Source organism: Apis mellifera, linkage group LG1 (genome assembly GCF_003254395.2).
Source record: "Apis mellifera strain DH4 linkage group LG1, Amel_HAv3.1, whole genome shotgun sequence".
Taxonomy (NCBI): Eukaryota; Metazoa; Arthropoda; class Insecta; order Hymenoptera; family Apidae; genus Apis; species Apis mellifera.
In genome coordinates this window covers 8,309,863-8,331,820 of record NC_037638.1, presented here as the reverse complement: position 1 = coordinate 8,331,820, position 21,958 = coordinate 8,309,863, and the positions used below count along the sequence as shown (strand labels likewise).

At 36.5% G+C, this 21,958-nt stretch overlaps 2 protein-coding genes and 1 long non-coding RNA gene across 7 annotated transcripts in view; 2 read left to right on the top strand and 1 right to left on the bottom strand.

The window, feature by feature from the left end:
• LOC408602 (MKL/myocardin-like protein 2) overlaps nucleotides 1-21,958 on the bottom strand; it is a 285,759-nt gene that overhangs the window by 201,191 nt on the left and 62,610 nt on the right. The window contains exon 2 of one of the 5 annotated variants that reach the window (XM_026444047.1): nucleotides 15,637-15,693. The exons of the other annotated variants lie outside the window; for them this stretch is intronic. The gene's annotated coding sequence lies outside the window, so the exon portion shown is untranslated. The remainder of the gene's footprint in view (nucleotides 1-15,636; nucleotides 15,694-21,958) is intronic. 5 annotated transcript variants of the gene reach the window in all.
• LOC102653881 (glucose dehydrogenase [FAD, quinone]-like) lies at nucleotides 969-2,438 on the top strand. The gene is made up of 3 exons (XM_006567945.3): nucleotides 969-1,108; nucleotides 1,324-1,694; nucleotides 1,859-2,438. Exons 2-3 carry the CDS (start codon nucleotides 1,359-1,361, stop codon nucleotides 2,138-2,140), a joined length of 618 nt encoding a protein of 205 aa, XP_006568008.2. The 5' UTR covers nucleotides 969-1,108; nucleotides 1,324-1,358; the 3' UTR covers nucleotides 2,141-2,438.
• Nucleotides 4,926-13,959, top strand: LOC107964879. The gene is made up of 3 exons (XR_001704036.2): nucleotides 4,926-8,426; nucleotides 8,630-8,717; nucleotides 8,805-13,959. It is a non-coding gene; the product is annotated as an uncharacterized LOC107964879 (long non-coding RNA).

Here is a 21,958-nt window from a genome sequence, read left to right as displayed (position 1 = left end):
TGTTTTGAAAACGTCTCGATACCAGCTATAATAACATATAATAAAATTTTCACAGACTTTCTTTCAAAAATATTATAAACTTTCTATAACTTGTACAAGGAAGAATTAATCTTTTGAATGGAAATATTTTTTTTTTAAATATTATTTAAAAATATATTTGAATGAAAGAATATATATTTATGTATATTTTTAAAACAAATTACATTCAACTGTAATGTACTTTTGTGATATATCGTTTCGTTACATTGCATTTAATTTATGTTTATTTAGTATATTTTTAACATTTTTTTATCGATGAATAGATCAAATAAAATTCTAAATAATTTTAAATAAAATTATATATATTAGACAATTAGGTTGTCGTTAAAATATTTATATATTTTGATATAATATAATATAATAATTAAACTAATTATTATTATATTAATATATGTATAATGTATGTATAATTGATCATAATTATATGTATAAATGCCATAGCGATATTGAGAATAAAACGAAGAATAAACGTCATTTTTGTGTAACAAAATATTTTTAAATACACATTAGCGTAATTGATGTCAATTCATATTTTAATTGATATCTAATTTTGCGATACCTGTTTAGCATAAGTTTTGCATTTTGCAAATCATGAATAAACATTTAAAGACAATATTTATGCACATTTCGTAAAAATATTTAAGTATTTTTCACATTGGAAAAATATTTAATTTAAAGTTCGATAAATGTAAATTTAAAAATAAATTTTCAATCTTCAGAAAAAAGAATTAAATATTTAATCATGAATAGTTATTCATTGAATAATTATTAACATTTATTAAAACAAAAACAAAAATTGGCCTATTCGGAAATGTTTCGATCTTTTTTACTTATATGTGAAATCAAAAAAATAATTCCATTATATCATATAATTTTAATACAAAAGGAGAGAGAAACTTAAGTACATATACATATATACATACATATATATATACATATATATAACTTTGTTGTATCATACACGATTAAATGTGCACTTTGAAGAAAGAATTACACATAAAGATCAATTTCAATAAATTCTGAACAAAAAAATTTACGACAAATGTTATATAGAGATAAGTCAAATAAAGTAAATTAAATTTCCTTAATATTAATCTTCTATAAAAACATTCTCATTAAAATTTTAATCTTATTTAAATTAGATGTAAATATTTTTCCTGCTAAAATATTTATCTGTAATATTCAAAAAGACATAAAAATTTAAAATTAAATTTTAAACGGTCAATAACATAAATGATACAACAATTTTTTATTCAAATTTACTCACATTTCTATCGTTTTCAGGTTATCAATTTCCCTTGACATAAACACACGGAAACATGGAATCGTGTATGAGGGGGACTTGCTCATCGACGTTGCAATCAACTTCCGTTTTCACTATGCTGATACAAACGTTAATCGCATCCCATTGCAGATTAAGCAATACAAACGAATACCCTAGGGATCGCAAAGAAGAGATTTTAAATTCGAAAATGGAGTTCGATTTTGTGATCATTGGTGCTGGGAGCGCGGGATCTATTTTGGCACGCAGATTAACGGAAGTGAAGAATTGGAACGTTCTGTTAATCGAACGAGGAGGATACCCTTTACCCGAAACCGAATCACCTAGTCTCTACTTCAGTACCTTAAAGGGCCCGCAAAATTATCGTTATGCGGTAAGTGGATTTGAATAATTTTAACGATCTTTCATTCTTCGATACTCTCTCTCTTTCTAGGAGATTGTAGATTCGAATAATGTGAATATTCCAATATATATCTTTTATTTCGAATAAGGGAATGTATCGACTAATTTTTCAATCATTTTTCCTACACGTGAAAGCTCGAGCAGCAAGAGGGTGTCTGTCTGGGTATGAGAGACAAACGTTGCGTATGGTCGAAAGGTAAAGCCGTTGGCGGAAATTCGAGCATCAACGGGATGATATACATCTTGGGTAATCGAAAGGACTTCGACGATTGGGCGAGCGAGGGGAATCCCGGATGGAGCTACGAGGAAGTGCTCCCTTACTTCAGAAAGTCGTCGAGCTGCTTGCTCGAATTCACGGCGACAAGTATTGCGGGACGGACGATCCCCTTAAGATCAGATACTTCAACTACAGCGTGACAAACTTCGAGGATATCATTCTGGAAGCGGCTCGAGAAGCGGGCCATCACATTCTCGATCCGGTGAACGATGATCGTCACCTGGGATTCGGAAGAACGATGGGCAATCTCGACCAAGGGAAACAGCAAAGTTGCTTGAAAGTAAAATAAATGTGAAACGGATTGATATTGCAGATGGTACATAAAATTTACATAATTGTATAAATTTTTACGTAATTCTATATAAAAACAAAGTGTAAAGTCTGGAAATACAGTTGATTATACAAAAGATAAAAGTTTTGTTTTGAAAATGTCTGGATGCCAGATAAGATACAATAAGATCAGATAAATGACAGGAAGTATCAAGATATCTTTTTCGATATCAACTAAACGCTAATTTCGCAAAGTATGATGGCGTTAATCAGAGTGACCACTGTCCATTTGAAATTAATGATGTTGAATCACTTGACATCGTTATGATAGATTGCTAGTTCGTACTTCAAAGCTGGCCACATCTGGTACGCAGAATCCATTGAGCAATCGTATCTGAATAGTAGTTTATTAATATGCACAACTCGGAGTGGCTCAATGGAGTGGTTCAAAAATAACATTATACGATAAAATAACAAATTCCACAATTTTACACGAAAAGCTTGGAAAGCATGAAATGTGATATTAATATTTAAAATTTTCTACTCATCAATCTGGAAACGTAGAATCTAGAGCAATAATCTTTTCTTTTTATGAATATGTATATGCCAATATACAAAATCTTATTCCAGAAGAATTACAGTTATGTATACTATTTTTCAATATTCAACATATATTCACAATATTAGAATAAATCTAATAAAACAAAATAAATTAAAATTATAAATTACAAATTAAAGAGAAATGAAATTTTATAAATCTCGATGGTCCAACGAAAACTACTTTAAAAAGAAACCGATCACGAATTCCTCATCAAAGCCTTCGTTTTATCAGACACCATTGTCTTTCCAACCTCTTACAAAGTTACCAAGTTTCCGACGTGGCGGAAAAACAATCTGGAAGAAAACTTCTTTCAGCAATCGCATGGACGATTCCCGCATAAATTAAGCGGATCGGAATGAAGTGCGAGCATCGTTATTCACAGCCTTATCCTTGCCTCTTAAACGATCATAATGGAACGATGAGAAACATGAAAGAATGCCTGTTTGCACTCCAAATTACCCTATTTGTAATCGAGAAAGTTATAAAAAGTGCGCGTTACGAAAAGAAAAGAAAAAAAGAAGGGAGAATCTCCTCTTACGCGTGTCTTTTCCTTTTTCCATCGCTCAATTCATTTCCTAGCATATAATAATAATAAATACCTCTCACGTATTTCCATACGTGGTCATCCCATACGGAACGTGTGCTCATTTTTCTCCTACAAAATTATAAATGGTGTGCACTTTGGACATTTACACACGTCTATGCTTCTTTATAATTCCCTTCAGAAACAGGGCACGGTAAAAACCAAGGAATTTTCCTGAGAACAGTCATGCGAACAATGTGTTTCTCGCGCGTGAAACAGTGCATCGTTATTGTAAAATTAAACGAGGAAAAAGCTATTTTGAATAATAAAATTTTGGATTTAAAAAAAAAGAAGGAACGAAGCCACGATCAAATATCGATAATACTTTGTTTTTAAAAGAGTTTGTTTTTACTTCTTTAAAAGAGCAGAATTTTTCCGTTTAAACTTTCCTGAGATATTATCACGTCATCATATTATCATGTTATGATATTATCATATCAGAATCAAGAAAAAAATAATTTTCAACCATGCATTTTAAAACCGATCAAAGGCTATTAAAATTAGAAAAATTTTGATCCGCTATAACTCCGAAGATAATGATGCCTAGTCAATGGATGAAAGATTGTTAGAAGCGTGGAATCTTACCCTTTAAAACGCTTTTTCGTTTATCCCGATACGACTTCCGGTTCCCAAGATATCATCTTCTAAAGAAAAGGTAATTTTTAATCGTATACTTTAAACCCGATTAAATTCTATTAAAATTAGGAAAACTTTGAAAGGTTATAACTCCGAAGTTAATTACTTCCGGTCAATGAATCAAAGACCATTAGAAGCGCGGATCCTTCCCTTTTAAAACGCTTTTTTATTCATCTCGATACGACTTTCGGTTACCGAGATATCGTCGTGTAAAGAAAAAGGTAATTTGTAATCGTTTATTATCTTCGTCCTTTTCAGTTATTCGGATCCCTCGCTCGCACCTCGCCTCACTGACCTATCCCAAATTCCAGATAAGCAATAGACGCGATTCCTAGAAAAACGTAGTACGCATTTCCAAGAAATAATGTAGGTTACTAGGTCACGAGTCCATTCATAATTTTTGCCCTATGTTAAACGCTATGGAAACTTCGAGTCCCTATATCTCGGCAACGGATCGAGATATCGGGATGATTCAAAAAGCGATTTCAATGGTATGGTTTTCTTTACTTTCTGAGTGGATTTTGATTGAAAATTTTTAATTCTTTTTTGCATTACTTTTTATGAAAATTTGAATTTAAATGAATACAATGATTTGTGATATGAAGTATATAGGAGCTTAATTTAATTGTTATATATATTTTTTCTGTATTTTGGATATTTGAACATATTTTACAGTTACATAAAAATTCTAACAATCTAATAATGAAAGTTAAATATTGAAAATTTTCTATCGTCTTGATTTTCTTCGTAATCACGATATTATAATGATCGATCATTGAATCGATAATACAATGGACAAATTCGAATTTCTAGCCGACTTTTGTAAAACGGATTTAAGGTGGATTGGGAGAAATTTCATTTAAATAATAAATAAACGAGCAAGGAACGTAACTTCATTTCTACCCGAATAATGGGCCCGAGACCACGTTTCCGCGCCACGAAGACAATGATAGAACAAATGATAGAACGAGATTTGGCAACGAAACGCCTAAAGTTTGCCTAACATTTCCAGCTTGGCGCCGCGGAAAATCGGTCGAACAAATAATAACAGTCTAAAGAAACTATATACTTCCTCCACGTAGCGAGTCGCCACCTATTTATTTCTCGTATGCACGATCGGCTCTTGTGGAACCATTAAGCCTCGAAACAAATATAACGGTCGATTCAGAAGCGACCAGCCACTGATCGAAGGAAGGGAGGAGAAAGGGGAGGAGTATATATTCCACGTTACCGTGGAATTATTTAGCATTTATGTCGGCCAGATTTATGCAACCGGTAGAGCGCGGCCGGGGCAAACGTTTCACGAACGCTTTTATTGCGGCTACACCAAATTCATTACTACGCCTCGTTTACCCGGTATTCGTCTGCTCGTTATAATTGCTCCATTGTGTCCGGGCCCGAGAGACTTGTGCCGCACGAGAAAAACGAAGGCACGGAAGCGAGGGAGAAAAAGAGAGGAAGAGAGAGGCGAGGAGCACCTTTGAAACCAGTCGACCACGCCATTGTGCGCCCCGGACTTTTCGCATAAAACGGTCTTTACGGTCTAAACCGAAACCGATGACGCAACCAATCCTCGGCTGGAGCCGCGAGAAGAACCCAGAATCGAGATCGTAAACGCGTGTAATACGAGGAATGGTAACGTCGCCTTGCCTATGTGTGGTGTGTCCTTTTCGAAAAAAAAATGTTTTGGCCCAAGAGAATCGAAAAGGGAAATATAAAGATCCAAGAAGAGATGATATGAAAGATAAAAAAAAAAAAGAAAAAAAAATCAACGATGAATACATTGTAAATTTTGCATAAACGTACGAATATTTATTCAGTTTAATGACGAGTATCTGTTCGATTTATAGAAATTTTCGTACAGATTTTATTTTTTAGAATTTTATTAGAACAAATGGAAGAAAGGATTTCTTACGAATATTAGAAGAAAAAAAATCGTATGTAAAGAATTTCTACGCGGAATTTAACGAGTGTTATAAAGTGAATGTGATTATTGATCTACGACCGATCAAGCACGGTACTTTTCTACTTGCCCGCATAAGATTTCAAACTTTACAGTTGTACGTTCGAATCCTTTAAGACCTTTTGATGGTAATAAGATTACAATCAAGAAAAAAAGGATAAGAAGCAAATATAAAATATTACGCGTGTTACAGATTTTCATCCGCTTAATACAATTTTATCTGCGCAAATAAACTTTGTTACCCGATTACAAAAACATGCAAATGGAGGACCCACTGTATAGCGAATCACAATATACACAAATTTTTATCCCATATTATTTCCTCTCCCCCCCGTTTAAAATTTTTATTCAATATCTATTGATAAAATTCTCTTATCTGGCCATGAAAATATGCAAACAGTGAATCGATGGAACAAACGATCATTACACAAATTTTCATTCATCCGGTATCTGATCCGATATTGGACGATCACGAAAATATGCAAATAGGGAATCGATACGACGACGTTTACACAAATTTTCATTCACACCAATCCGTATCTGATCCAACGTAAAAATACCCCCCCCACGATATAAATTCCTTGGTCCGACGACAAAGATATGCAAATAGTGAACTGATACAACACGCGCCATTACACGAAATTTTATTCACAACAACCTGTATCTGATAATGCAAATTTAAATCGTAGAGCGTGAAAAGACAATTTTTAACAAAACTCTTCGTTTTCGAAGAATCGATCTTGAAATATTTCTTTCGCGCGAAAGATACATAAGAGAATCGATTCGAATTTTCTTCCCACGTGATAATAATTCAACAGCCAGAGTAAGAGTAAACAGAAATGACAGTACGTTAAAAATTGTTCCACTAATATTCCTTACACTTTCACTTTTTCATTCGACGCCACAATTTTTTTTTTCTTTTCATTTCCAAACTCGATTCCACCATCTTCACCGAAATTTCCCTTGTGCGATAAATTCGAAGCATTTCCCAATATACACCCAATCGTCCCTCTAACGCTCTGACCAGTATCTTTCCCACGTGAATCGGAGAAAACCCGTTTCAAAAGTGCTCAGCCCGGGATTGGACGAAAAACGCGCGCAACGAGATAAAACAACGAAGAATAAACGAGCCCACGCTTGCTCGTAGAAAAATCGGCAAAAGGAAACCCGTTGAAACGCGAAGGAGCGTGGAAATAAAGAAGTCGGGAAACGGGCGACTCTCTGGAAATGACTTTAACCTGTTCGCTCGCCGCATCGGAACACGAAACAAATTTTATTAGCTGGTTACCAAGCGTAATAACGCTTGGACCCGCTTCAACTTTTATCTCACCCCCCTCCCCGATTATTTTGTTGTTCGTCTACCTTTCGTAAATATTTCTTTTTCTCCTTTGAATTCCTTCTTGGAAGAGAATGTACGTATGTTTGGTTCGTGGGGAGAGACGAGATTGAAGGTGCGACGTTGGGCTAAGAAGAAATTAGATATGCGGATTCGGAAGTTCTATCTAAAGCCTTGGGATGGCGGGGTGTTATGGCCGATGAAATAATATAAGATTCCGCGAATTCCGGTTAAGATAAGATGCTTATGGCCCTCCTACTCGAACGTGTGCGCGAGTGGTTCGTGCGATTCGGGGCCAGTCGTTGCTTTTAACGTAGTTCGTGAACGGGTTATGAAATAACGAAGAGGTATCGAAAAGGATTTGAACACGCATATTTTCTCGATGTGAACATTTTTGAGAAAAATTGAGGAAAGGTGTGTACAATTTTGAAAATCATTCCAAATAAATAATCTTCCTTTTGAATAGTACAAATTAATTGGAAATAAAGTTAAGTAGACATGTGGAAGAAATTGTCACAATTTTAATATCCCAATTCAAAAAGAATGATGATAAAGTAAAAAAGAGAATGTCTCGAATAATTGCTTCAATAATCTCGATAATTAAAAACAACTTAAAAATGTGGCACGATCATGGCACATCACCAAGTATATATATAAAAATTGTTCCTTGTGTCACTTCTTGTCATCATAAAGGTATAAATATAAAAAGGGGAATATTTCAAGAGAGAAGGCATCAGAAAGAAAACGAATTCGCATAAAGTACAATTAATAAACAAGTGAAACGAGAGTCCACGACACGTATATACACAGCAGCAGCTGGTGTAACACGCGTCCATCCAGACAGGTTGGTGCTCTCTCTGAGGAAAAACGCGGTCAACAAGTCGGCACGGGAATATTCGAAGCCAGCTGATTGGACTTCCCGCTACAAATAGGCGGGATACGAACGGCGCGGCCAGCCACAATTTATTTCAATAATTCGCCCGTTAAAATGCTCATCGATCGTCTCGCTGCGATCCGAATTCGGAAATTCTGGAATGGTGAGGAATAACGATCTTATAGCACTAGGCATCCCCCGTCGAAATAAAACGCCTGTTCATTTCTCGATGCAAAAGTCTCTTCCTTCGTTTGACTCAGTGCCTCCAGCTTTTTTTTCTTACTCCTATTGCTTCTTTTATCGTGGTTCCTTTTGACTTGATAATAGAGAAAATATTTAAGGTTTTTAACAAATTGTATTTTGTAGGTCTCAAGCGTTTGGAAAAATGTGAGACATCGCGTTGAAATTGTTATTGGTTTCGAGTTTCTAGCGATGTGAATGATGAAATGGTAAGGTAAGTGGAATATTTAGAATAATTTGGAATTGATTATTTTTAATTGATTTCGTATTTTTGTAACAAAGCTGATTTTTTTGTGATTAGAATGATGAAAGTGACGAAGAAAAAGATCATGTAATTGTAAATGACTGTTTCTTACACGATGAATAAATTATATTGCAATGTCTAGATTTTGGAATGAGAAATTTCGAAGATATGTTTTGTGCAAATACATTCTGTAAATTTCAATAAATTTCTCACTTAAATTTTCCAATGTATTACAAAATCGTGAAAAGATAATTAACAACTGGACAATCATCAATTCGCTAAGCTGCTAAAATTATTAAATTGTTTTCGAATTATTTCATTCTCCCCTGCCTTTTCCTTATTGAAAAAAAAAAAAGAAAAAAGGAAATCGAAGAAACCGAGAGATGTAATTAAAATTGATATTTATCTCGCGAGAGAAAAATAAGAAAAGGGAATGGAGCGGATGATGGAGCGGGCACTCCAACAACAACCAACCAAAGAGCAATGAATCGCGTCTCTTTAATTGCTCCACCCATAAGCGCAACCGAAAGAAAATTAAATTACAAAGATTGATACGTCTGTATCGTGAATACGGTGGCGCGATGGGTCTCGTGTATCGTCTCGAATTTGAATTAGGTGAGCTGTGAGTAGCAATTTCGTGTAGCAATATGTGGCGCACACGAGGCCACGAGCAATAATTAAATGGTAATTAAAGAATTTATTTGCAGTTTGTAATCGAGATTGTATATGCGCAGTATACGAGATGGTAAGGACCTCTTAATTAACCATTAATTCGCATCGGGTGCACGGAACGAATTGTGCCGCAGGCTTTTATCCCGATAAAATGTGCGATCTCACCAATGGTTTGTATTTATGCTAAAGTGTTCTTACACGTGTAATAACTATATATACAATTCCAATTGTTACTCGTTATGATTCAACATATATGTGATATATATGTGTTTGATTTCTCGCGTCAAAATTTTTGTTCGAGTTTTAACAAACGTTCTTGCTGAAACGAGAATAGTTTATATTAAAAAATAGGAAAATTCATTAAGTACAACTCTTCGTTAACAGCAAATTTTGTGAAAACATTAAAACTCTCTTAACTCGTTCAACCTCCTAATTCTCATCTTCTTAATTTCTAATCATATGAATTACGTATCATGGAAGATACGAATTCTATGCAAAACATAAAATCATGTGTTCAATTACATTTTTGTGGAAAAATTTAATTCTCGCGCAAAAATCTCACATTTAAATCTCCACTCCTCGTGGATCATTCAATCGATCGAATGACGCGACTTTCTCTCGATAATAAATCAATTTACGATTCACGATGCGTGTCGCCTCGTTGTCAGAAATCGTGCGGAGTCATCGGCCGATCGGGACGATGGCGCAACGGCGGATGTCGCCGGGGAGATCCGATATCCGGCGACGAATTCGCGAAAGCCGCTCGTTAGCGCGATTATTACCAGCTGATTCATGCCTTAAACTTACCTCGAACTCCAATGGATCGAACAATGAGGATCGAAGGAAGGCAGGGGCACGGGGGATACGGGGCTGGTAATAAGCCGGGGCGGGGTTCATTAAGAGCATTGTTGCATCCATCTCGAGCATGGCCGCCTCCCTCCTTTTTACGTCCACGCGTGCACAACTCTTCCTCCGCTTCTTTGGGAACGGAATCCCCGGCGTCCAAGGATCGAAGGGAGGACACGCGTTTATTTATCCACGCTCGTCGTCGATAAGATGAAAGCCTCTTGTTGTACGAAATTTCCAACGTGTTGCCTCGATTATGCTTTTTTTTTTGGGAGGGGACAGCTTGATTTACCAATTTGGAAGGAGTAGGAGGCGAGATAGAAAGGAGGGATATATTGTTGAGAGGATGTTGAGAGTTGGAATGGAAAAAACGAGAGAGAGTGTGTATAATTTTGATTTGGGAAAGGTTTTTATAGGTATTTTATTTCAATTATTTGGATAACGTATTTGTTTTCGAAGTAGTAAGAAACATTTGTATAATCTTTTCGAGGACATTTATTCTTTTTTTAATAAGCATCGATAATATTTTAATTTGACAATTATTGTTTCGAAAGTATCGTAACTTTAATGCCTTGCAGAGTTTCTGAAAGAAGAACGAAAAATGTCCAAGAAAATTGGGGATTTAAATAAATTGGCTGGTTTTTTAATAGCTCGACGGAAGCCATTAATAGAAAATTACTAGATAGAATCGAAACAGAAATAATTCGTTGATTCATATACCACAGCCCAGTTTATTAGTGAATTCGTAGTTTCACGTGTATGAACGATGAATCGATGTTTATCCGTAGCCTATGATTCAAAGAGACTTATTTTTATCAAGTACAGAAAACGGAACGTTATTTATTTTTTGGCCAAGAATTTCAATGAACAAGTGCATTGCCATGCAATAGCGAAAACTCTGATTTTACGACTATCAAGATATTGTCGTTGTAATTATAATACACGAATATCCGTGTAACATCTTTTAATCCGCAAGATTCCCAAGGAGCGCCATAATTTTAGGCTTGAGGACAAATGTGAAAATATATTGACTCATTCGTCACGAATTTCAACAATGGTTTTGCAATACAGACAAAATCGTGGGAGGTAATGACAAGTTTAACACTCAGAGTAAACAACCGAAATAAACGAGCTCCCGTAATAATTGTTGCGACAATGGATTATCCATTTCTCGAGAAATAAACGCGCGAAAATGTCGTCTAAAAATCCCCAATGGCTTTTCACCGTACGTCAAAACATTCTCGAATTTCCGCCACGATTTTATCAGAGTTTTATTCGCGATGTTTAACGAGATGTTGGTTATACTATCATGTTGATGTTCACCGTTGCACACGAAGAACATCTCGATGCCAAGTTGTTATCGCGCGAAATCTTGCAATTTGAATTATTTTTATCGGCGCATGATCTCGCTTAAATTGCCTCGATTATACATCCGTTTTAATGGTGAGTAATTTCGAGAGATCGGCAATGATGCGCGAATAATGCTTTATGAATTATTTTTTAAGGAAAACGATCTTCTTCGATATCCTTGTAAGAATAAAATTAAAAATGCGCTTTAAAAGGAAGCTTACTTATTATTTATATCTTAAATATCCTTAAATATTATTCGTTCAAACGAATACAAATGCACATAAAAAGTTTCTATTACGATTGAATCTTAAAATTCAATATCAATTTCGTTTCCTCTTAATCATTCCAATTTTTCACTCGTTCGATCGCATGATCGCATAATTCGAGACAAGCCTGTCAACTCCTTTCGAATGATATCACGAGGAAATACGTGATGAAAAGAGTCATCGAGCCACACGAAACACATATATTTAATTACAGGAAGTTCCTCGATGAATGACAAGTCAGCCTCGTTTGTTAAACAATTATGTCAATCGTACCTAAAAAAAAAAAAAGAAGAAGGAAGAGAAAGGAAAAGAAAAAGAGAGATAATGAGTGGCGAAAGAAGAGGAAGAGATAAGGATGCGCTTAGTCGAGGCCATCGAATAATTAATATTCTGGTCGGCTAATGGCGTGCATGTAGCGATATTATGCCGGTTGATTGAGCTCTCTCTCGAAAATTCGCTGACTCCTCGTTGCTCATTATTTCAATCGAGCCTCGTAATACCGCCACCATCCCTTTTGATCCGCTTAAGAATTAACCGGCCATCCCTCCTCCTCCTTCTTCTCCTTTTCCTTCTCTCTCTCTCTTTCTCTCTCCTCGATTCCATCCTCTTTCGGATCATACGGTTTCTCTGATCTTATTCGCTCGTGATGAGCACCACGAGAGAGTTGATCACGCGGCCGTAAAAGCGTCGAAAGCTTAAAAGGCGAAATTAGAACCGAGATCCATCTCGCGCTCGAGGCGATCTCTCGAGATCTTGGTCCACGATTCATCGAGTTTTTAATCTTGCATCATCGGACATCTTGTATCATCCCGATCGGAATTTCGATATGAGCAAGGAAGTGATTATTCGTTAAAAGTTTCGAGAACTTTTATTTTCGAACGTGGCTTTTAATAGAAAACATTTAATAGATTTACAAGAAAAGACTATATAATCGTAATTACGATTTTGCGCAAAGTAAGAGGAAAGAGATAAAAAAAAAAAAGAAATCTCCCAAGGACGATTAATTTAGAGAGACCTAGATTAGAACTTCCACAGTGGTTGATACAGTCGTCATTCGAATACAGTCGGCTCGGTCGGAAATGATATTTCGCGCCAGAAAATAGGCTGCGTATTAATACCATCCTTATTAAACCGTGTGTGTCTCGAGATTTGATCCGTAACGTTCAGGCGTGGCCCGAAGCTTAATAAGCACGGGTTCCTGCCAACAAGCAACGGCTGTGCGTGATTAAACGAACGTTGGATCCCTCCACGTACGTATTTATACGTTATTTCGAATTGGACATCGGCGCGGAACCGATAAGTGAATCCTCGCTCCCGAGAACGGCTTCACGCTCATCGACCACGCTCCCGCGCCCATAATTCCCCTTAATTTTAACCGGCCACGTAAGAAGGGATGGAAACACGTTTTCTTTCTTCCTTCCTTTCTCTCTCTCTCTTTCTTTCTTTTTTCCCTCCCCACCGGTTCAACAGGCCGTGGTTGTTTAATTATAGAGATTGCGCGCAAGATCCAATCTAGAAACGATTTTAGATGGGCAATTGGGACGGTCGCGAGGGGTGGTATTCCGCCTCGAATTTTGGCGAAGCTTGTCCGCGGTCTAAGCTAGAAGCTAGACGCCATACCGGGTGTTGGGAATGTGTACAGGGACAACATGCCACGGATGTTTGGTAGTGCAAGTCCCGTTCGGGGATTGGTTGCATAACAGGCCGACGGAAACTCGAATAGAAAGGAAGGGAGAGGATTTTGTGCCAGCACGCAGCAACCGTCACATCACAATTTCGCTTTCTTTGGACCGCTTTGCGGATCGTTTCGAAGGAGTGAATCAATCCAGGATTCATCCGCGTAAGATTTGTATCTCTGGTTTATATTGCGAAGCGTGAGAAAGTACATATGTTTATGTACGAATTTTTTTAATTATATGGATGTACACGATAAAGATTACTAAGAACTGTTTCTATTTATACGATTTCGAGTCAAATTTCAGATTAGGAATTGTTATTATATATTGCAGAAAATATACGAAAGTTATTAAATGAAGGGAGATTATAATTAATGGGAAGAATTTAAACATCTGTTTCTCTCCAAGTAAATAAACTATTGTAGTAAATATATATATATGTAAAAGAAGATTCTTCTATTACATCAATAATTAAAAGGATACCATAAAAGAAATTTCCTCAAAAATGGCATAACGTACATCGCGCGTCAGAAAAACGTTCGATCGAAAATAAATAGTTTTTCTTTTTCTTCTTTTTTTTTTTTCTTCCAATCGAGAATAGATCCGCTCGAAAATAACCGTTGTCGTTGTTGACATCGATGAAGAATTGGGTCGGCGGATTCCCCTCGAATCACGTACCTACCCAGGAAATCGATGGTGAAGAAGACTCGGCCATCCCTCGTTACTTGGACTAAGACGAGGGAACAAGCCCTTCCGCCCACGTGGCCAACTCTCGAACGAGAGGTTGAAATGATCTCGTTGTCAACGAGCACTCGTAACGCTTACGAAAATAGAAAGTGTCGCTCGAATTTAGGGACGCTTTAGTTACCGGTTAATAGCTGCTGGATATCCGCGTCTAAACTTCTTCTCGCGTGACAAGAGAATAAAGAGAGTAAGATATGGAGAAGAAATTAAAATGGAAAAGGAAAACGACACATTGTGATGGTACAATGTGTAGTACCGTTGTTTGATTCGATCATCAGGAAATGGGATGACGAAAATTATGATATACAAGTATTTAAGAGATGTAAGGAGGAATCATTGGTTTCGGATTATTTATGATAAATTTTGATGATGTTGTACTAGGATGTATATTCCATCTCGTTGAAACCCTCGTCAAGCTTCATCTTTAAAGCGACCTATAATCGAATGTCGGCTCGACGTCCATCCACCGGGAGGAATTCTAAAAATGGAAACAACGTCTTCTCTTTCTTTCGTTTCTTTTTTCTTCTTCTTCTGAATAAATAAATCATAATTGAAAATCGGATGTAAAAAGAGATTGAGGCCAGAAATGTTTTTTATCGAGGACGAAAAGACATTTCAAGAAAAATCTACTAAATACGGTTCATTTTATATTCGAATTTGACATCTGAGTCGAAGAATTAAAATAAAAACGAGCTAGAGAAATCTAAATAAGAGAGAAGAACGAGAGCGATGATTGGAACAGTCGAAGTGGAAATGCTGCGACATTTCTCAATCGATTATCATTATTTTCCTCTCTCCTGTTCGGAGGGAACACAATGGAATTAACATTCCAGGCATAACGATTATAGGGTCGTCGCGGTTTTTCTCCATTCCACGCTCAAGGATCTTCGGCAGGATCGCGTCAATTTTCAAGAAATTCCTCCCTCGGTCGGCTTGCGGTTTTCCAGTCATCCAAGCCGCATCAAGGATGCGCCTTTCTCTAATTCGTTATTGGCTACCGTTACCTATCTCCGGTCTCTCGAACTTGGAACGAGTTCGTCGAGAAAAACGAAATATAACGTAGATATGGCACGCCATGCGAAGATACGAAGCTAGATTTATTGAAATTTGATGAAAAATCGTTGGATTAATTGAGAATTGTCGTCGAGATTGATAATGTACACGAACATACAATCAGATCATTCAAAAACATAATGAATATTCGTTCTTTTGACGTGGTATTTAAAAAAAAACAATTTGTTACAATTTTTTTCTTTCTTTGTTTCGTGAATATATATCGAAACATTCTTTTTATCGAATACTTGTTGTATTATAAAAATAATATCTAATCCATACCATATTACAGTTAATCGCTGGTTAAAGCTCCATAAATGATCGCCAATAATCGCTTACCTGAAACAAACAGAAAGAGAGATCGTACATTTCGTTATATTCTCGTTGAAAAGGGATGATGATTTTTTTTACGCGCAAGGACGTTAAAGTGCACAGAATACGGAATTTTGGAGGGGAGGGGTGCGAGTATAATATCCTTGAAGTGTGAATATTACAAACATTGCATAAACATTGTTATTTATCTTAGCGAGGATCGCCAGAATGTTGGTGTTAAAATAATAACGCGATGTCTGCCAATGTCCCCAAGAAACTGGCTGACGGAAATCGACTCTATTATGATTATCCCGCTTGTATATCGTTTAACTCTGGCGGCCGAATGATTTACGATACTTTGAATTTATCTCCGTTTAAAAATCATTGTTAAATAATAGTCTCTGCTGGTGAAGACACAGTGGAACCGGAAGATCGAGAGATACATCTACTCTATGAGTAGATTTTTATTCGAATTCATTGCTATGAATGCTTTTGTATATTTAAATTTTCCATAAATGCAATCTATATCATCAATATTTGATGATGCAAAGTTTTCTATAATATTTTAAGTCAAAATTGATATTTCAAAATTACTATAATTTTTTTAACGAATCTTGAAATTTTGATTTATGGTAGCATTACACGATACGTATATAAACGAAGATTTCTTCGAGTGAAAGTGAAATGATTAATCATTAAATACAGGTATTTCATCTAATAAAACTAAATAAATTATTATGAAATAATAATTAATCCTTTTTCCCCATAACGAAGAATATCGTTAAGAATAAAAATTACTTGTTTAATCTTCGAATGAAATATATTTATGTATAAGTTTATCATATGTGCAATGATGTACGAGATTTCCAGAAGGTACAGAGCCATTGGAGCAAATGTGCATGCGAGCATCAGTTTCGCGGAAGTGGAAGTCATCAGCAACCATGTTTCGCGGTCATTTGGATGCGCTGCATGACGAATCTATTCTCATTTCGCTTTACCTCGCACGAGTGATGTTGCCTAGGCTACTTTCGGATCGTTTCGTAATTATACCAACAGATTTCTTGGTGCAAAATTTCAATAAAATCGGAACAATGTTTCAGCAATCAACAAGTTAGGTGTTACATTACTTTTTGTTCTATTTTCTGCTCGTCTCCAATATATCAAGTCAAATCGTTTCAAAATTCTCTTCGTCTTTCAATTCAAACAGATTGGAGAACAACGATCCAATATCAATGTTGGTCCAAGAATATTTCTCGGCGAGGAAGTGTATACATATTCAAGAAACATTTTTAGAGGATCAATTCTAAAAAAAACTCGAAGCAAAAGTTGGTGTACAAAAATATCAATTGAACAACTTATTATAAAAAAAAAAGAATCATTTTATATAAATTTTAACCAATTTTTATATTTGTTCCAGCTTCTATAATCAACTCTCCAAAAATTCCTCACGAATATATTGACAATTTTTAATCAAAATACGTTCAGTATTAATCACAAGTTCAAGTATACATTTTATACTAAAATATTCCATTGAAGTTTAAATGTTAAAATCGTTAAAATTAATCGCATCGATCGATTCAATTTCGATTGAAAACGTTTCGAAACACTTTCATCTTGGTTCATCGACGTTAAGGTCACGTGGCCGACGAGCCAATTCAACTTATTCCCCCCTCCTCTCCCCATAATCTAGTAATATCTCACCCGTGTAATTCGGTTGAAACGAGGTATAAGCTAGGATCGAAACCAGTTGGTGTAATCGAACGTCAAATCTTTGAGCGTTGCCGCCGTTATGGAGATCATTACCGGCGCGAGTATACCGCCGGCTCGTCTCGCAATTATCGAGGCTGGCACGCAGCGCTACTGATAATCGCCACTATTAGACAGCAAGAAATATTCCCGATAAGTGGTTTCCAGATAAAATCATTGCGCGTGCGCAAGCGCCTACTCGTTACCGGCCATTTTTTTATTGACAGCCTCGACTGCATCTTAATCTCGCCCTCCCCTCCTGTTTATTGATATATTATTACTCTGGTGCGTGGAAATTTCTTGTTTCACTCGCTTATAACGCTGGAAAATCTATGTTAATTTGAATTAACACATTGTGACATTGATAGAATTCGTGAATACATTATTATAGATATTATGCAATTTGCACTGTTTGGAATGATAATTAGTTAGACGGTGTTCAAGATGAAATTGAATGATCTCGGCCAAGTGAAAATTTACTGATTATATGACACGTTTGGGAACAGTTGATACTTTAAAAATCTAATCTAATCTAATCTGATCTTAGATCTAATATACTCGTTTATCGAATACTATTATGGAATAAATTATAGTAAATGATTATGTGAATATTTCCGATCCATTTAAAATACCGTCGATCAGATGATGTCATTGTTGATACAATTTCAAGAGTATCAATTATTTAAATAAATAACGATTTCCTATTTAATGATATTATATAATAGGCAAGGGTACTTATCTAAATTCTTAAACTTTTTAATCGATATATATTTTTCATCGAGCCATCGTTAGAAAATATTCGGAGAAACATGTAAATGAAAGTAGAGTTTGAGAAATAAGTGATACGTGACAAGAATGTTTGGCGTCTTCACAAAAAACAGAAAGTTAAAACAGAGGAATTTTGAAACGTTTTTCACGATTCTTCCGTGAATTCCCAATGTCTTTCGCGCGTATTCTTACATAATACTGGCATAAACAAGTAGCGCTTGCGCAATCGGTTGCGAATCTTCAAAACGAATAAAATACATTACGAAAATTTATCCACCTATTCTCGAAACAAACTGTACCGATTCCACTCCATACGAAAGAACAAAGAGCCATCGAAGCCAAGCCAAACGTTCAATATTTTCGAAGAATTATCGAAACCAACCCTCCTTCCTCCCTCCCCCATAAAACTTTTATCATACCTATTTCCATTATATTAGCGACCAAAATTTTCATCTGTATACTTTCACATTTCCTCGAACTCTCCTGTTTCCAGGTTTCTTCAATTCGATCAAAATCAATTCGACTACATCATTCACATACTTCTCCACCTCTCAATTTCCAATCTTCTCCATCACGTCGAATCTTTAACCCGTTCTCGAGATCCCTCGATACGACGACGAACCTCAACTTTCTAACCGCGCCGCATCCATCTCCCGACCCACGCTGGTATCGGAGGTAGAGGGAAACGTGAGAGGTAGAAGAGGTAGAAAGTTCGGGAATCCTTCCAAGTTTTGCACATGGTGGCATCCGTAATTCGGATTAGGTCTGACCGCGTTGCTGACCGGCCGTTGCTAGATAGACGGCGAGCTTCTATCCGCAGGGGGAGAGGGGTGGGGGGGTGGGATGCTGAAGAGGGAAACCGAGGGACCGACCGAGGGGGTGGTGGAGGGCGAGACGTAAGAAGTCAAGACGCAAATAGAACTCCCAAGTTAGACTAACGGGCTTGCCAGAGGTGGATCGTGGAAAGGAGGAGAGAAAGGGGAGGCACAAGCACACACACACATGCTTACCAACCGTCTACTTCTTCTTTCCCTCCCCTCCTTCCTTTTCCTTATCCTTTTCGCACAACTCTGCGTCCACCCTCTTTTCCTCACTATCGTTTCACTCAAGACAGATATTTATTCAGTATCATTTAGATTTTCTTTCTTTTTTTTTTTCAGGCCGACGCACTGAGATGACACTCGACTCGAGGAACGATCGGTACGCGGAACGTACGTGGAGCTCGTTTCGAAGTGGAGCATAGGTGGTTCGAGGGATTCCTGTTATAGCATGCGTTTACTTATCTAGAGTTTGAGAAGGTGAGGAGGACACTCGTTGGAGACACATTTGGCGAGATCTAGAAGATAGAGAGAAGGGAGGATGAGGATCGAGGAACGGAGGAGGTATGGAAAATATACAGGGAGGCCAATTTCCAGGAAAACGATTCTCTGCTCTGGTTCCGGGAGAAGATAAATTACAAGATGGAAAAAGGCTTCCGCGTTGTTTGTAAATTGTAGACGATTTCGTCTATATCTATGTATTTATGTATGTATTTTTTGATTTAATAAAGTATTTTATAATATATTTTAGTTGTATTTAATGAATAAGTACAAAACGAAAGAATACACGTTTCCCATTTCCTGTTCCTGTAAATGTGCTGATACTTTATGTAAGATTATTTTCTTTTTTTTTTTTTGAAACTTATTTAAACTCGAGGTTTCTTGTTTTGTAAATATTGAAAAAAATATCTTATTAATAAATGATTTATTAACAGAAAGTATGAATATTTTTCTTTAATTTATTTATTTCGCCTTTTCTATCTGGTTTTCTGAGCAATCGTAAGTAATATATTTTACCTTTGGTTATAATATGCATTCGATTTCTATTTTAGCTTCTTTCTCATTTTTCCATATTATTTAATTATGATGCGTGACGAGTTTATCGATGTGAAATTCAAATCAATAAGCTAATGATGCTTGACCGAAATTTCTATGCGAGTAATCGGGAAGCTGAAAGAGTAATCGAAACTCTGTGGACTAGAGAGAGAGAGAGACACGGGACGCAAAAGATAGATCGTTCGTATCGAAGAAAAAGAGAAGGAAGAATGGAGGAATCAGCAAACGAGGGTGTGAAAGCAGGCTTTCCTCTGCTGCTTTCCTTGATTCAATATTTGCTCTTCGGATAACGAAGCAAAGGAAGGGAGAGAACTGCAACTTCGTGGCCTGTGTTATGGAGGATTCGGTCGGTCGACGACAGTTTTATGAAATCAACGCCGTGAGAGCTTTTTCTACGGATTTTCAAATGGAGAAAATCAACAGTGCATGGAAAAAATGATTGAAGTTTTCGACGAAACATTCCTCGTGTTTAATATAGATATGATTCGTGATTTCGATTAACAAAATAATAAATATTCTTGATATAAAAGTTTTTGAAATCGTTGAAGCAATAATAAGAAAATTTATTTAAAAATTTTTATTCACGTGTAACTTTTAATTTAAATTGGAATGAAGTTTCTTCGAATTTTTATTGAGGATTTTCAATCACGGAATTATTGGATCAAAATTAGTTAAATTAGGAATATTTAGACGTATATCCCTGATTCAAATTTAAAATATCTTTGAAATTTCTATTTTCACAAACTTTCAAGAGAATTGATCTCATCTTGAACATGTGCTACCTAGGAGATAACGTTAGTTCGTGGAGGTATTCGCTCGTGATCCTGAAACGTGATCTCATCTTCATGGATGGAAGAGTGGAATTCGTTGGAGGGATACGTACCGATGAAAAAGGGAAATGAGAGAAGATGGCAAAAAAGGAAACGAAGAGAACTCGTGCAAACATTTCACGGTCCCAGAGGGGGTGCGGAGAAGCGAGCACTTGCCTCTTCGCGATCTTTACATCCGCACTTTAATATATTTTTATACCTATCGTTGCGACCAAGCGCGACGACCCGCTGACACCGAGATTTTCTTTCCACGTCACGACCCAATTGCAAACAAACCGTGAATAACGTGCTCGAATCTCTCTCTCTCTCTCTCTCTCTCTCTCTCTCTCTCTCTCTGTGCTCTCTGTGCGAGTATCAAATAAAATTTACGCAATTCTCTTCACAAATTTCCTTACAATAAAACTTTCTCGTGAGAGCTATCAACTTTAATTAATCGTCAATATTATTACTCTTCAATTTTTACGATATTCCAATGAATGAAACACGAATCTCTATTTTCGTAATTATATGAATTCATATGAATTCAAATATTGCATGAACATCCACAATCGAAATTACTTAATACGTTTAACGCATTTCCAATAGACTTTCAATAGAAAGACTAAACAAAAAAGCCCGATCGTCTGATCTAACTTTCTGTTATTCTGTCAGAACTCGCGTGACCGAGTTTCTGCCTACTCATAAGTTCAAGCTCGATATAAAATCTCACAACGCTCTCCCTTTCTTTCTTTTCTTTTTCTTTTCTTCTTTTTTTCCCTCTATCTTTTCAACGAGGTTCTCGCTTTCGTCCACGACATTTTGTCGCGATATGTTCGCAACAGTCCCAGTCACCACGTGTTCCCTTTCCCACCATCTTCTCACCGCATGCCTCGTTCTCCGTCGGCGGCCGCGATTACTGATTTTTTATACGGGAAAACAACGCAATAGAGTGGGAAGCGGGGTCGAAAAACGTCGTTCCATGCGACACAGGAATTTCACGCCCACGCAAGACGCCGTTATTCGTGGTGATAATTCTCGGTTCAGTCCTCCACTCGCTCTCTCTCTCTCTCTCTATCTCTTTTTCTTATTGGCGCG

What these genes read in the sequence shown, in the direction of transcription:
- LOC102653881 (XM_006567945.3), top strand. Translation starts at nt 1,359, where the DNA reads ATGGAATCGTGTATGAGGGGGACTTGCTCATCGACGTTGCAATCAACT. An exon ending in CGCAAAATTATCGTTATGCG is followed by an intron (nt 1,695 to 1,858) that starts GTAAGTGGATTT and finishes TACACGTGAAAG; the next exon opens with CTCGAGCAGCAAGAGGGTGT.